A 17,453-nucleotide genomic window follows, 5' to 3' on the forward strand; every position below is an offset into this window, starting at 1 on the left:
TAGACCAATCAAAGCGTCTGGTTCAGAATTTGCGGTTAAGATTCCTTTCGTTCGAATAGAGGAATAATTGGAAAAATAGGTTGTCACTCTAATGAACCAACCGCTCTAGAAAGCTCAGCAGCTTTGTCAGCTTGTCCGTTCTTGATTAGTATCCTCCTTTAGTGACATCAATTATCAATTCCTCAACCCTCCCCTCCCCCAAAAAAAGCCCCTGAAAATAATCATTCTAGAAAAATCAGAGATAAATAAGCTTTCTGTGTATGTTTTGTATTGTTAGTTGTTAGTAGTGGGTAGTGGGCAAAGCTTTTAGTCAGACCCAACTCAGCCGTGTAGCTTTGGTTGCAGCGTAGTCCGGCACCATACAATCGTTTGGTTCTCTCTCTCTCCAGCTAGTCTGTGATAGATCATATCCTAACCTAAGCCTAACCAAATTGAAACAATTTTATTATTTTATTGTTTTGCCTTCCACTAGTCCACAACTACCTTTTTGACTGTATGATTCCAGGTAATTAATCACCAGATCTGTCTGATTTTTGATCGGCCATGGCTCTGGCGAGGTTTTTACTTCAGAGACTTGCCAAGTGCCGTCCTCCAGTCCCCATCAACAATGTTTTACCAAGAAGAAATTTCTCAACAACGAACAAGCTCAAGTTCGGCGACGAAGTGTAAGTCATTGAATATTTTACGTTTTTTTCTTTTCTCCTCCCTCATAAACTGGATTTCATTGCCAAATTTATATCTTGCAGTACAATGGAAAGTAATTTTTGGCCCCATTTTAGGCGTTCTCTATCCCTTGCAATACAATGACCTTTCATTGCTATGGGTGGAACCATGGTGGAACTGGAAGAGCTTCCGTGCATGAAATTTATCGCCACCTAGCATATATCATACATATATCTATTGAATTAGCCATTCTTATTAACCTCTTTGTTCATCAGATGTGTCTTAATCATTACTTGAAGAGAATGTTAACCGGTAAATGCTTCCTGAGGGGTTGAAGAAGTGCTTGACCGGCTGATCGCAGAGCAACTTTGAAGGCATCTGTTTGGTTAAATATTAAACAAACCCGTTAAGAGCACAGCGCTTTGCGAAAGAAACTGCAACACGTTCTCTGACGCGAAGAATATTGTGCGATGCACTATTTTGTGCAAAGGAAACAGTGAAGTCTGAAGTGCACAAGTCTCATGGGGATAGCAATGCGAAAACAATCTCAAAATATGCAAAGGCTGCCTTCTAAAATGTGAGGCGGAGAATTTTCTGCACCCTTTATAACACCTGCTTCAAGGTGATTTGTCTTGGTTGTGGCATGGTTAAACTAGTGTGGGATATATCGTTTCGATTTATAAATCATCTTGGCAGATTTAGAATTTTTAGCCATAAATAGGACGATGAGTCTAAAGAACTATGATTCTTTAAATTATAAGCAGGGGCTATAGGGGTTCTTTTTTTGGCCAAAACTTCCAAATCTGCCAAGATGTCTTACTTAATGGATGCGATGTATCGCTCACCAGTTTGACCACGCCAGAAACTTTGACTAATCACCTTGAAGGCAGATAATTATCTTGAACAACAGATTTTTTATTTACAAATTTAAGTGAGACGTCACCTGCTTTTTCCCATTTAGGAGGATCTACTGTCAAAGTGATATTTTATTTTAATTATTAAATAGAAAGTGAATGGACTTTCAATTCTTTTATTTGTTACTTATATATTTCCAGATAAAACTCTAGTTCCTCTTCAATAACTGTATTATGTATTTGTATTTTTTATATTGTGCACTCATTTCATTCATTCAAGTGAAATTTTTTCCCCTCTCTATCTAAACTTCTGTGTTAATTGATGGATTTAATGTTTCAGTTGGATGTATCGTAATCAATATGATCCTAAAGTACAAGAGAGAAGTCAAATTTTTTTAGCTAACTTTGGGGGAGGTCTCTTTTGGTGGTGGATGTTATATCATATGTGGTATGAATTTGAAGAAATTTTTGTAAGTATACTCAACTGGAATCATAATTAAGTGATCTTACATTTTACCCCCTTTCTCCTCCATCACTAAGATGTGACCTGATCTGTGAAAAGAGACTTTTTTCCTGCATGCATTTGCAAAAATCTGAGGGCAATTTTCTCCCAAATGATAAGGCCCTCTTTCACAGATTTGGTCACAAATAATGTCTTATTTCCCCCCAGGAATGGATAAATGATACCAGAGATTTTCTTTGACATGTAGACTGCAGACCAGATCTATCTGTCCAATTTTTGTTGCATGACTTGTGCTATAAATGGTCATGATAAATCAATATTTACATTAAATTTTAACAAGGTAGAGCAATGATGCTGGGTTCACACCATTTCGCGGAGAAAACAAAGCCAAGAATTTGTAATTGATCATAATTTGATTGATTAGGAGTTCAGTTTTTATTTTTTTATTTTTTTTTTTTTTTGAGATTTATACTGACTTGCTCAAAAATACAAGCTGTGTTGCATATCAATGGTGAAACTCCTACACCACATATCTTTGTTGCGGTATTTAAAAATCTCCGCTCCTGTTTTATTTTTTTTAAAGGATAAAAAAAAATTAGGAATCAAAGAAGTCTGCAACGTCAAATCGAGATACATTTTCTGGTAATTTTATCATCGATATTTTGTAAGGGTGTCTAACAACTTGGTGTCTTGTTTTTACCTTATTATAGCCGCTGACGAAGCAATAATGGTCACATACAATGGACCAGTAGACAAGGCACGAATTTAAGTAAGCATTTGGATACATGTTTCCTCCTAAAAATTTCACTCAGTTTGTGATATGGGCAACAAAAATTGCTGAAATCAACTCCTAACTGAGATATTTAACGTTTTTTGATGCACAAAATCTAATTTACCCCTCATGCCAAAACCAAACCCCATTTGAATCAAATTGTGCACCAAACATTTTGGGAATAGTCTCTGTGTCTCTCAGGAAATACATATGACAACCTCAATCTTAGCGCTTTGACTCAGCGCTTAGGCTTAGCGCCAGGGTTTTAACAGCACTGGGTGGAAGAAAGCTCTGCTCAATTAAGGAGCCTGCCAAAATTGTTGTGGTGCCCAATTAGACTCACATGGAGTAATTGGAGTATTGTCTCTATCATAAGCGGGGAATTCAAATTTCCCATTTCCAATGTGAATTAAAAATGTTAATATCTTTGTTATGAATTGATTTCAGTAATTTTTGTTGCATGAATCGTTTTCTACATGAAACTATGGTTGAGAAACATGTATTAGGATGAGTAAATTCGTACCTTGTCTACTGGTCCATCAGAGCGTGTGTATTTGAATATTCAACTTATTATCTATTTAATAATTGTGATGTTACTTTGGATAGGGGTGAAAGCCAATCAATATCAATATACATCAATAACTTACTTAATTTTGGATGAAAGGTCATCGCCCAACACCATTTGAAATCATAATACCATTATGAACTTCTCACTTCACTGTAAATTTCCACTAGAAATGAAACTTAACTCAGGGTTGTCAGAAGACAAGGTCGGAAAACAAACCGGTCAAGATCTGCAGCCAAGTTACCATACTGCGCCCACTAGTGTTACAATTTTTGCAGCGTTGCTGACTCCATCTTCCTTGATTTCTTGCTCATTTTCAACATGATCATAAATGAAATCTTTTTTATCTGTGAAGTGGCCGCTTTTTGGTGCTTTTTACCATGTTTTCTTGCCAATGAATCACTAGGCTGTTTTGTTGTTCATACATTGAAAACAGCTCGCTCATGTGGCGCTTGCAAAATTAACAGAACCAAAATTGTCTTCAAAGGATGTATTACGTATATCTGCTAAGCTCATAGCCTGACCACTGCTGTTTGTGCAAAATGTGCGTCAGAACTTGAACCGATGTACGAAGACAGTATAGCTCGGCGACTCTCCCTCCTCCAGTTTTCTCTTATTCTCTTCTCGCCATTCTCTCTGCCGTCCCTTCAACAAAGCAGTTGTACAATTTTAAACATATCCCAGTATTTTTTTGAGGAAACTGCTTGAAGAAAAATATTTTGTGTAAAATTCGTCTCGGTTAAATTTTCTTTTATCTTTGACTAGCAGTTAATTTTTACTTTCTCGCTCCCATAGGGTAGAGAGGAAGTATTGTCATCCTCCAAGAAAAAAAAAAAAAAAAAAGTTGAAATTTCATCATTTCTAGACGTTTGAAGGTCCCAGGAGTAAAAATAACCATACTTGAAAAAATGTGTGTCCGTCCGTGTGGCGTCCCCCAAATCTGTGTACAGCGATATCTCAGAATCTATCTGTTCGATTTCATTCAAAATTGGCACAGGACACCATATCTATGGTCTCCTTATGCACGTCCAACGATTTTGAGGTACGCTAAAATTTGGGGGGGCTACGCTCAATTGTCCATTTTTAGCAAAATCACACGGAAAGCTCATTTTGAGGGACTGTAAATTTTAAAAAATGCCTTTAATTCTTTAAAATTGGGCATCAAGCACATCACCTGGGTCATTAATTTAAGATCCTAAAAGATCTTTGGACTAAACTCAAAATTCAAGGGATTACGAGGCCCAAAAGTAGGGCACTTTGCTCCGCGACATTCCACAAACAACTCATTTTCAAAGACTGTAAATTTGAAACAAAATGCCTTTCATTTCTTCGAAAGTTGGCATAAGAGCACCACCTGGCTCAATAATGTAAGTTCCCATGAGGTCTTTGGACTAAACTAAAAATTGAAGGGTTGCGCGTCATATAGCGAGGAGAGCACTTCGGTCACACGGAGAGCTCATGGACTGTAGATTTTGAAAAAAATGCCTTTAATTCTTTGAAAGTTGGCTCAAAAGCACCATCTGAGTCATTAATTTAAGTTCCTAAAGGATTCTTGGACTAATCTCATAATTGCAGAGGGGCCGATAGGAGACGCTCAATTCTCTGATAAATGAGTCGGAACGCTTCTAGATAATAGCAGCAAACGCTTTGAGTCGGGTGAAACCTAGGAATTCAAATGCATTATATAATGCATCATATACTATTTCCAAAATTACTCCGTAGGTATACACAAAGCAAAATTAGACAACTAATTAGGTACATACTCACATTACAAAGGTACATTGAATCATCAAGCTAACGCCATGAACTGACACTTAGATCTTTATTAAAAACTAATATGTTTGTTGTTAATGAATTTAGAATCCCGGCAGATTCCATCTTTTGCGGTTCCTTTTTACGAGGTACTAAGCACAAATATAATATAATAATTCGGCACAAATATGACTGATTTAATGCTTGTTAATAAAGGAGGTTATAATTGTTATAACCTGTTTGTTGACGTTTGTCGACAGCAGCAAGGAGATCGCGCGCAGCGCTCTCTATTGTTTTCGCTTTGAATTACGGGAATACGCGGTAAGGAGATGGCGCTCCTGGCGGGCAAGTGGTGAACCTTCCAGCAGGTAGATTCGCCCGCCAAATTTAAAATTTGGGAGATGCTAAGCGAAAACCGTTTAGTTTTAAGACTATTTGAACATCGAATAGTCATTCTACCCATTCAAGTAGATATTTGATGGCTTTTGACCGTGCTTAAGGAGAGATTATAATATAAAATCGTATCTGAAGTATGATGTCAATGAATCTAATGGATCCTAATGAATCGTAGAAAAGCTAAGATTTTTACGGATCGCCATCTTTGACAGGAGACTTTGTTAATCAATTACATATTTAATTGAAGATGCCTCATAAAATCAACAAGTCGAGTCCGAATATATGAATTCATCACATATCGCGAAGACATTTACAATAAAGTTCAGTGGTTTGAATAAAAATTTCATAACTATTATCCTGTGATCAAAATTCCGATCAAACTTTAGGATTTTGTAAAATTGGCAGTATTTTTCTAAATATTCCAGTAAAAGTGTCTATGCCGGCGCGAAGCGCCGGCTCGAGCGAGAAAGTCCCGTGCGGTCTCCGCACCAATCCGCTAAGCGGATGGGGGGGCGAAGCCCCCCAAATGCCGGCGCGTAGCGCCGGTACGCGGCGCGAAGCGCCGCGCATAAATTGGCCGGAGGCCAATTTTTTCGTTTTTGCCAGTCTCTGTTGTACAGATTCTTTTGGATTGAATAAACTCAGATTGTAACTAAGAGTGTAAAAAATGAAGCAAGCTCTAACTCTAAATTATGTTGAGTGGCTGATGATAAAATGGAAAGACGCACCGCCATATTGCCGCGGCACGCCCATTCAGACAACTCCCAGGAGTGCTCCCACTGAAGGATTAATGTCTTTATTTCTCATAAGAAGTTACACATATAAGAGCATCCAGTTTACACAGATCTTCCATTGCTGAAGGAATGACAAAAGTGAATCCTGATTTCAACTAGATAGTTGTCAACTATAGATATAGTTGTTGTAAAATATTAAATTCTTAAAGACCTAGATTCTTGAAAGATAAATGAATACTAAAAGTAAGTATTTGTATTCATCCACTGAATAGTTTCATTTATTGATTTGGATATCCATGTTACAGCCTGGTGAGTGGGTCTACATAGAACCGTCTACTTGGAGTGATGAAGAACTAGGAATCCCTCCTGATGACTACGAGGAATAAGTCATCCATCACTATTTAAAATATGAACAGGTTTTCTAGTGTTACACTCTGGGAAATTGCCCAACTAAATTTGAGTCCTTAGTTTTGAAAATGAAAATAATTTTAGTTAACATCTTGAAGATCAATCTGTCGTGTAGATATTTTCATTTATTATCAATCCTGAGTATATGGTTTAAATTGTTCATTTAATTTTTTTTTTCTTTCTTTTTAGAAGTTCATAATGTTTCGACAGGACTTTTATTAATAAATTAAATGTTACGTTTTGTTATTTAAATCATTTACATTTTCTAATAATTTTCCTTTTCCATTTTAAACAAATGTCATTGACTTAGTAAGAACTATTTCTCAGTTAATATTTCAAGACATTTTTAAAGGGTTTTGTTTAGCAAGGGATGTCAAAGCAATGATTTTTTCACAACTCAAAAGATTGTAAAAAATCATGGTGCCAAATAATCTTTTCATTAAGAGCCATTCAAAAAAAAAATGTTCTGACAAGCAGTCATGTTTTATTATTACAGCATAGTGTATTAATTGGCATTGTCTTTTTTTCAATAAGTAAGTAAAAACATCTGTATACCATAGCAAGATTGAAAATTAAACAATGGTAAAAAAGGCTGTGAAGTAGGCGTGAGTATAGGAAATTTATTGCAGTCTGAATGATAATATTTTTGAGATTTAAAAAAAAAGGTTCCTTATCTAGATATTAGAGAGCCTCAATTTTCTATTATATTCTCTTGTACCTGCAAAGAAAACCTGAAAAAGGTTAATGTAGCTCTCTCATGTGTCAGGAATTTGTGATTTAATTTTGTAGAGTACTATTTCTTTTGTAAAATTGAGCACAAAAACTTGATGGTGCCACTGGTTTTCTTTGAAACAAACTCTGGGGCTCAGAAAAAGCTCTCAACGATGTTGAGGCTGTTATGTAGAGGGTCCCCCAGTAGTGTTGAGAGTCCACCTCTTTACAGTCAAGCTCAGCATGCACAGATGGGGATACATAAACAAAGTTGCCACTTAATTTGGGACCTCCAGACTAGAACCACGGCAACTCTGCTTTTCTATTTGCTCCCCATCTGTACAGAGAAAGTTGGACTAGGTACGAAGGTGAACTCATACTATAGCACAGGAAATCCTGCCCATCGTGGCGTCAACTTTAAGAGTTTCTTTTAGTCTGAGAGTTTTTTTCATTGAAAAACATCACCATTACATCTCTTGCAAAATTTTGAATAAAAATAAATAAATAGTACTTAAATCGAAAATCCATTAAGCATGCAGGATCTCCATTCAAATCCTCAAATCGGTGCCGTATTGCTTTCTGATAAGATTGTGCAATCTTGCTTGCATATTGCTGTAAACCAAAATTATAACTTTCAAAATCCATATTTCTCAATTATTGTGAGTGAGAATCTTAAAAATACTGCGCGCCGTAAAAACGGCTTCTGTTTATTTATTTATTTTTTTGATAGGTCCTAAAATATATTTACCAACCAGCACAATTTCAAGAATTTCTCATTGACAGTTTTTGTGAAATCATGTTATAAATAGGTATACATTTCCTAGTTTTCGTGTAAAATCAAGCTTTAAAAATCATCATTATCATTTTGAAGGAATGAATGAAATCGCAATGCACCTTGAAAAGGCGTCAGATTTAGGTGCAGCAAGTAATAAATATGAATTGATGGTGAGTCTAGCATAGTATAGTAACCATCGTAAGAAAATTGAGTACCTATTCAAAGAACCTATACAAATATTAGGTAGGCACTATGTGCCTCCCTGGCAACCAGAAATTGACCTTTTGACTTCAATTCAAAGTTCGAGGACAATTAAAAACAAGAAATTCGAAAAAATCGCCGTCAAAATTTCGCGCTGTTTCTAGTCTCAGGAACGATTTACTCCAAACTGCCGACGCATATGACTTTTTTGATACTCAGATGCCCAAGCCGCGGGCCAATCTGACCCAAGGCTTGCTAAAAAAAAACGTCCTCTGCGGGTTGTATGAGACCGGTACATACGAGCTTTTAGATATAGGCCTACATCAAATAGAAGAAATCACAGAATTAGCAGGTGCCAAATCAAAGAGAGAGGGAGACAAACCTAGTTCCAACCAAGAGAGTCATAAATAATGACGCGTCGTCTAAGTGTCGCAGCGATTTTAGCGTTCGTCCCTCTCGCGAGGGTCGGCAGGGCGGTCAAGACATCTTCGCGGTTTGAAGCGCCTTCAATCCGACGGAGCTGCAACATGCGTACACCCGTGGTCAAATAGTTGTATGTCACGCCTGCCGTCAACGAACTCAAATATCGATTGTTCATTCCACGCGTATAGGAACTTATTTACCTCGATTGCAACGTTGCAAACCAAAGTTAATGCTTCAAATTCAATCAATATATTTAAAAAGAAACGGAAACATTCTCTGAAAAATTTAAAATAATTTTACGAACGATTTTAATTGAAATCACAGGAAATTTCGTCGCGATGTCATATTTAGTCCTATTTTCCTTTTTTTCTTTTTACCGAAAAAACCAAGGTCCCTGATTCTAAATCTTAGCTATTAGGATAGTTATTTTTTTTTTCTTTTTTTTTATGGTGAAAATTAGAAGAGAGTCGTAAATAATGACGCGTCGTCTAAGTGTCGCAGCGATTTTAGCGTTCGTCCCGCCCGCGAGAGTCGGCAGACATCTTCGCAGTTTGACGCGCCTTCAATCCGACGGAGCTGCAATATGCGTACATCCGTGGTCAAATAGTTGTATGTCACGCCTGCCGTAAACGAACTCAAATATCGATGGTTCATTCCACGCGTACAGGAACTTATTTACCTCGATTGCAACGTTGACATCCACAGTGAATGCTTCAAATTCAATGTACTTATATTTTTCAAAAGATACGCACAGATTCTCTGAAAAATTTACAGTACTTTATAGAACGGTTTTAATTGAAAACACAGGAAATTTCGTCGCGATGTCATATTTAGTCCTATTTTCCTTTTTTTCTTTTTACCGAAAAAACCAAGGTCCCTGATTCTAAATCGTAGCTTTTAGGATAGTTATTCATCTATTTTTTTTTTCGGTGAAAATTAGAAGAGAGTCATAAATAATGACGCGTCGTCTAAGTGTCGCAGCGATTTTAGCGTTCGTCCCTCTCGCGAGGGTCGGCAGGGCGGTCAAGACATCTTCGCGGTTTGAAGCGCCTTTAATCCGACGGAGCTGCAACATGCGTACACCCGTGGTCAAATAGTTGTATGTCACGCCTGCCGTAAACGAACTCAAATATCAATGGTTCATTCCACTGGTATAGGAACTTATTACCTCGATTGCAACGTTGTAAACCAAAGTTAATGCTTCAAATTCAATCAATATATTTAAAAAGAAACGGAAACATACTCTGAAAAATTTAAAATAATTTTACGAACGATTTTAATTGAAATCACAGGAAATTTCGTCGCGATGTCATATTTAGTCCTATTTTCCTTTTTTTCTTTTTACCGAAAAAACCAAGGTCCCTGATTCTAAATCGTAGCTATTAGGATAGTTATTTTCTTTTTCTTTTTTTTTTATGGTGAAAATTAGAAGAGAGTCGTAAATAATGACGCGTCGTCTAAGTGTCGCAGCGATTTTAGCGTTCTTCCCGCCTGCGAGAGTCGGCAGACATCTTCGCGGTTTGAAGCGCCTTCAATCCGACAGAGCCGCAACATGCGTACACCCGTGGTCAAATAGTTGTATGTCACGCCTGCCGTAAACGAACTCAAATATCGATGGTTCCACGCGAAAAGGAGCCTATTTACCTCGATCGCAACGTTGCAAACCACAGTTACTGCTTTAAATTCAATCAATATACTAATCCTTTGTTTCTTAATCGGGAACTACGTGATTGACACTTACTTTCTTTTTCGCCCGATGAATTCGATATGTATATTCCTATTCATATTCTATTCACCATTCTATTCATCGGACGAAAAAGAAAGTAAGTGTCAATCAATCAATCAATATATTTTAAAACATACGCACAGATTCTCTAAAAAAATTACAGTAATTTAAGGAACGATTTTAACTAAAATCGCAGGGGCTGCGAGGGGGGCGCCTCGAAAATTTCTGCACAGGGCGCCAAAAACGTAAATCTGTCCCTGTCCAACACAGCTGAAGGTACCTAACAATTCGGGCCTCGTTTTTTAACTTTTCTCCCGAATCTCAAGAGACACCATCTTTGCCAGCACAGAGCGCGGAACGTTGCAAGTTCGCGCCTCGCCCTCGCCTCACGCCATCGCGCTCCTTCAATTTTGCACGTGCAACACGCACATTCATCAAGCACGAATAGTTGTATTTCTGCGCCGTCAATTCCGTCATCAACGCGCGTCCCTTCCTTTGCCTAATTTCCTCATAATGTTTGTTTCCGTTTGTCTTGTTTGCTGTGGTGTACTTCAAAAGTTATACGTGAGAAACACTGCCGAGTATATGAGACGTAATTCATGCTGTATAAAGGCTGTAATTATCGATATTTTCTCCTCCCCCTCCCCCTCCCTTCCCCTTTAATAAATATTTTTTTTACTTCGTTATACAGGGTGTCCCAAAATTCTGTAACCCCCCCCCCCCCCCCAGGGCCGGATAAAGGGGGTGGCCACATGGGCCGCTGCCCATGGCGGTAAATCCAAGGGGCGGCAAAAATTTGCAATTTTTTAATGTGTAGGTATAAAAAAAATCGGATTTATAAAAACAAAATTACAAACGAGAAAAGGCTACAAAATCTCTCATTTCCTGAAAGTATCGTAATTTCTAATTTTTTCGTCTCTTAGTGATACAAGAGACAGTACCCTCAATAAGTCGAGTTACGAGAGAAACCAAACACGCAATTTGGCCTAGAACGGCGCGACTTAAGAGAGAAATGATAACGAGGACTTGAGATGAAAAGGAGAAGCTCTCGGCGCGGCGATCGGCATGCAACATATTAGCGCCTACAAGACTCCACGAATAATTCACGCATTGCATCAAACACAGAGCGGTCATTGCGGTCAGCGTGAAACGGATAGCGCCTACAAGAATGCACGAATACTTCACGCATTGCGCCAAACAGTGCGGTCAGCGTGAAACGCATAGCGCCTACAAGAATGCGTGAATACTTCACGCATTGCGTCCATTACGATGCGGTCTGCGCGGCGCAGCGGCGGAAGTTCCAAATTATGTTTGTTCTTTCATAATTTTTTCGTTAATTTCTTATGAGTGGAAGGCCTTGTCCACACATAGATAGATTCACGGAACTCAACTTTCGCGCAAAGATTCGCGAACTTTTGCTTGTAGTGTCGACAGGGCTTTCCCAAAAAATGTGTTCAACACAAGCAAATGCGTCTTATGCACCCCTCCCTCCCCCGCTGGCATGTTCATTTGATGGTTTTTATCAAGTTTTAAAACGAATGAGAAGGGGGCGGCAAAATATAGGCGGCCCATGGGCGGCAAGTAATAAGTGAATCCGGCCCTGCCCCCCTCCCTCCGGGTAACTTTTGAACGGTTAGAGATAGAGAAACGAAACGTTTAGGAATGTTTCTATCTCAAAGGGGACCATCTTCTTTAGGTAAGGGAGCCAAGGGGGGCGGGGGCTTCCCAACTTTTTTCTTCAAATGGTAACAACATCAGTGGAAAGATCATTGAAAAATAATAATTTTGCAGGCGCAAACCGCAGATCAATATCTTGATTTTTGACCGACTTATGAAATGTCAAATGTGAAATTTGACCTTTTTTAAAAAAAATCATTACTTCGGCTCAAATTATTGTAAAGAAGAGGAAAGGGGAAAATTTACCAAATTGTGAGCATGTAAAAATCACAGAATTCACTTCAAAATCATTTGAAAGGGGAGTTCGGACCCCCAAATACGACAGTTCCAAGGTCATACGATTTTCCCGCAAAATGAGCCAATGTTCCATAACTTTGCTGCAACATTATCTCGGTAAGTTCAGAATTATTTATGATTTTTTACAAAAAGGTCAAATTTGGCCTTTGAATTCAGATGATCTTTTCAATCTTGAAGACTTGATGAGCTAATTAAAGCATTGTAAAGTATTGACAATACTTACTCCCTCTAAATCATTAAAAATCCACGTCATGGTGAGCCACGTGGAGCAAAGTTTAGAATTCATAGTTTAAATTTTTGGAGCGCTGAGAACGCAAAATGTACCATAGATTCATACCCTGCAAACCGTTTTAGGGTAAATTTTTGACATTTTTTGAAACATGGCATTTTTTTTCGGTGTTTATGGTCACTTCCGGTGTAAGTTCATCTTGTGGTAGGTACCTACAGTATTTTCAACCAACATTTTTAGCATCATTTTATTGAAAAAACTAGAAACAAAACAAGAAAGGCAGAAGAGGACGAAAACGACAAGTCTCGCGGATGACGCAATTCGCGATGCGTAGAGGGGCTGTTACTTCCTTCGGAGGGCAGGGTGAGGCTCTCATCTGGCATCTCCATGTCGCCAGTTCAGAGCGGAAACGACCGTCCAAAATAGAAAAATACGACATGCGGTCAAAATTCAAAAATAAGTGTCTCCCCGCCGTCGCACCTAGCTACGTCGGGAGTTGCCACTCATTATTCAGTGGCTTTATTTGTATTTTGCTCCGGGAGCAGGGTAAAATCCAGTAACTGTACACTGTACACTCTATCGTCCTTAGTCTTCAATTCGTCCTCATACCGTCGGCTCCGGGACAAAGTACATCTATTTCATAAGTTCGTCTAATCAGTTTTTTTCGCTCCAAATATGTCGATATAATGGAAAATTAGCAGGTGTCTGAAATTTGATAAACTTTGTGTTTAAGTGAAAACTAATGATTGCGTGTGAGCACACGAGGATAGGTTTAATCAAAAATTGAACAATTATTGGAGGAGATATGACAAAATGATCTAATATATGCTGAAATGCATGTGTTTAAATAGGAAATGCTGCATGCCAGATGACGTTAATAGGTTGTGCATTTTCTCACTTGAAAATCTATATTTATATACTATTTCCCACAAAAAAAAGGAATTAAAAAAAATTAAAATAATGTAAAATCAGCTCCTCAAGCACTCTCAGTCGAAGCAATAAAACAAAATTGCCATAGAGAAAAAAAAGGAGGTGTTTGCATTTCGGGCATCTTGGAATTTTTTGATGATTTGATGACGTAGGTCGGTATAGCGACGTCCCCTTCACGCTTAACGTCGCTGTACCGACCTACGTCATCAAATCATCAAAAAATTCCAAGATGCCCGAAATGCAAACACCTCCTTTTTTTTCTCTATGCAAAATTGCACGCAAATTCACCATGTCCTAAACTACCTACCTAAGCTACTCGGGGTTTTTTTTTTCTCTCTTTCTTTTTTTTTCATCAATTTTGATACTAAAACCTGAAAACTTTTCTTCGTCATAGGAGGGTTTCTCGGGTAATCGAAGCTCCCTGCTTTCGTCGTAGTTGTATTTTCTTTGCGTTGGTTCTTATATGGGAGTGGTACAGGACCGATGGAAACGTCGCTTGCTTTTTCGTGGTTGCCCACTAACCGTAATTTGTCTTTCACTGTACCTATACGTAATTGAACTTTTTCTATAAATTATAGAAAAAAATCTAATAAAAATAAAATATGCTCACGGCTCTAAAAATGTATTTCCTCCGAACTGAATTTTTGTTCTTCGAGTTCGCAGCTTTCAATTTGTGTGAACCGCATCCTCGACCGTCGACGTGGAGACACGTGGCAACGACGTGGCGTCCTCGGTGACTGTTGCCGTTCGAGGAACAAAGAAAACAAACTGCTCGCCAGGAATTAACTAATTGGTTGCCGAAGCATACGGGGGAGGAGACGCGCGAGGGAGGGTCGAGGGGGTTGAAGGATGTCGGAGTTAAAATTGTCGCGTGACGGGCGTCACTTGGGAAGAAGCGAGAGTAACAGCCTGAGATGATCCTCTCGGGTCGATTATGGAATCTCTATCGAACGAACTTGTTTTATTTATTTTTACTTTATCTACATTAGAGTACATAAATGACACAAACATAGTGTCTAAGCATGTACTTGTCAGTGGAACCCCCCAAAATTTACCCTATAAACGTCATTATAAAAATCACGTAGAGAATAAAATGCCTTACAAACCAATAAAGGTTTTTAACCCCTCAAAAAAAGCGTTAGCTTCCCTGATAAAAATTGGCGATAGGAGCTGCGTTTCAAAATACCATAGGAGTATAGTCGACTAAAGAAGGCTATTGGAAATCATAAAGTTGGCTGTAGAAAGCGGAGCAAATCGTATAGCCGGGCTATACGAAGCTATAAAAAAGTATACAGTCGGGCTATAGTTCCTATCGCCGGGCTTTACACTTTATCGCCATTGGCCATAAAAGGCTATAAGAAATTGTGTAGAAATTCGTGTGCTTTGGAAATCATTAAGTTTGATACGGAACTACCTTGATATTTACAAAACATCACATTATATTTTCCTTTAAAACATATTTTTTTTCATCAATTAAAATGAGAATTATCCATACAGAGTGTGCAAACATTTCAAAATCATGAGTTGAAAAACGGTGACTCCGCGAGATTAAATATTAAAGCGGAACGGAGCGGCGACGCACTGGCGCCTACAAACCTAACAGGGATACTTCACGCATTGCGCAATGCGTGAAGTATCCCTGTTAGGTTTGTAGGCGCCAGTGCGTCGCCGCTCCGCTTTGTGTTAGGCTCTAATATTTAATCTTGCGGAGTCAACGTTTTTCAACTCATGAAATGAAGTGTTTGCACACTCTGTATGGATAATTCTCATTTTAATTGATGAAAAAAAAAATTGTTTTAAAGGAAAATATAATGTGTGTTCTGTAAATATTAAGGTAGTTCCGTATCAAACTTAATGATTTCCAAAGCACACGAATTTCTACACAATTTCTTTTAGCCTTTCATAGCCAATGGCGATTAAGTGTAAATCCCGGCAATAGGAACTATAGCCCGACTGTATACTTTTTTATAGCTTCGTATAGCCCGGCGATATGATTTTCTCCGCTTTTTACAGCCAGCTATATGCTTTTCAATAGCCTTCTTTAGTCGGCTATAAGAACTCCTATGGTATTTTGAAACGCAGCTCCTATCGCCAATTTTCACCAGGGCCTCCCGGGGCTCATGCAGAGGCGGATCCGGCAATTTGGCAACATCGGCTTCCCCCCATTTAAACCTATGTTAAATAATCGATTCTTGTCGGAGCACCTGGCCCCCTCAAGAATCGATACATTTCCATAGGTTTAAATGGAGAAGAACAATGTTGCCTGTTTGCTGGATCCGCCAATGGGCTCATGCGGTAATAGAGATACGCCCTCCAATCAGAGGAGAGACGTTATATCTCCAGCTCTCCTATGATATGCATTTTTTTTTTCTTGGGGATTTCGATGCTATTCTAGTTAATGTCCGGACCCAAATTTCACTATGGTTTGCCTCCCCTTTCATAAATTTCCCCAAAAAACTTTTGCCCTCTCCACCCCCACCCCTTAAATTTGGCTGAAATGATGGCGCTTTGCGCAGAACGAAAAAAAAACAGTAGAAATTCCCAGAGGTAATTCACTTACGTAAGTTATCCTCCAAAACAATAAAATTTACCGGGAAATCTGCAACGTCGCGATCGAGATGCGCGATTTTAGACTCAAACTTTTCTGCGGTGAGCCCTAGAGACATACCCTTCGCGGCACACTTCGGATGCGACGCACAGTGGATCGAGTCAATAGGAGAGGTCGGACAAAATTTGGAAACTTTAAACGCTTTTAACTCCGTTCATATAAAACTCTGAGGTTCTAAAAGTGGTTCCATTGGTTTTCTTGTGAAATTCTCCTGTAGAAGCAATCTTAAAAATTTGAAATGTGACGAAAAAACCATCAAAATTTTCTGTTTTAGTCAAAAACTTCATGTCCGACCTCTCTAATCGACTCGATCTAATGTGCGGCGGTGTGCTGCCGGCCGGCGTCATGCAGGAGGAATAAAAAGGTGTATTCATAGACGACGGAGGGAAAGGCATAAAAACAAAACCACGCAACTGCAACGAGAACCATATCCCTATACGCGATTCTCACCGCACCGCTGCCGTGGTACGGCAAAGAACCGCATGAACATCCGAAAGTTGTCAAATTTCTTCCGATAAAACCAGATTTTCCACGATAACCACTAAAATTTTTCATTCGGATTTTTTACAAGCTTTTGCATTCAATTTGATCTAGTATGAGTGAATTCTGTGGAAAAATATTTATAACGTTTCCTCGGAGGTACACAATTTACAAGGGGCCGAGTTGTGGCAATATTTCAATGCGCACAGGGTGTTCTTTCTGAGCACGAGAAAGTCACTACCGTACTATGGAGAAAAGCCGTACAAGAATTCAAATATTGCCAAATTTACCACAATCATGTATCTATTTTTGAGGAAAGGTGCGAACTTTCCTCTATGAAATTTTTAAAAATTACAGGTTGAATTGCGAATGGAATTCTCCTAAAATTTACGAGAAATGCATTCTCAAACTTCTCAAAAACTGTGCGTGCTAGAAAAGAAAACGCGGCAATATTCGAAGGCTCATACGGCGTTTTAGATGACGGGAGAGCACTGCCGCGCTAAGGAAGAACCCCGTATCAACTTCGAGAGTTGCCAAATTTCCCGGGATAAAACAAGAATTCTTGAGGAAAGTTATGTTTGTTTTTCTTTGAAATTTTCAGATATTTTAGATAAAACTGCATAGGCGGTTCTACGGGGGTGCCAGTGGGTGCCGGGCACCCCCAAGCAAAAATTAAGTACGATTATCGGAACCGTGAAATTACTGCTTTTAAAGATTCTGTATTCGCTCACATGGAGAAAAAATCCCAGCAATTAATTGAAAATGTTTTAAACAGAATGAATATTGATA

General features: G+C 38.6%; 1 protein-coding gene across 1 annotated transcript; it reads left to right on the forward strand.

Moving 5' to 3' along the window:
• Positions 1–376: 376 nt before the first annotated feature.
• LOC109029774 (uncharacterized) lies at positions 377–6,859 on the forward strand. Its single transcript, XM_019040399.2, has 3 exons — positions 377–665; positions 1,858–1,987; positions 6,505–6,859. Exons 1-3 carry the CDS (start codon positions 544–546, stop codon positions 6,583–6,585), a joined length of 333 nt encoding a protein of 110 aa, XP_018895944.2. The 5' UTR covers positions 377–543; the 3' UTR covers positions 6,586–6,859.
• Positions 6,860–17,453: the final 10,594 nt, after the last annotated feature.

This window comes from Bemisia tabaci, chromosome 3 (assembly GCF_918797505.1).
Source record: "Bemisia tabaci chromosome 3, PGI_BMITA_v3".
NCBI classification, from domain to species: domain Eukaryota; kingdom Metazoa; phylum Arthropoda; class Insecta; order Hemiptera; family Aleyrodidae; genus Bemisia; species Bemisia tabaci.

Bases quoted from the DNA above. Each gene is read 5' to 3' on its own strand.
- LOC109029774 (XM_019040399.2), top strand. From the start codon at position 544: ATGGCTCTGGCGAGGTTTTTACTTCAGAGACTTGCCAAGTGCCGTCCT. The intron at 666-1,857 runs GTAAGTCATTGA...TTAATGTTTCAG, and splicing joins CTCAAGTTCGGCGACGAAGT to TTGGATGTATCGTAATCAAT. The intron at 1,988-6,504 runs GTAAGTATACTC...TCCATGTTACAG, and splicing joins ATGAATTTGAAGAAATTTTT to CCTGGTGAGTGGGTCTACAT.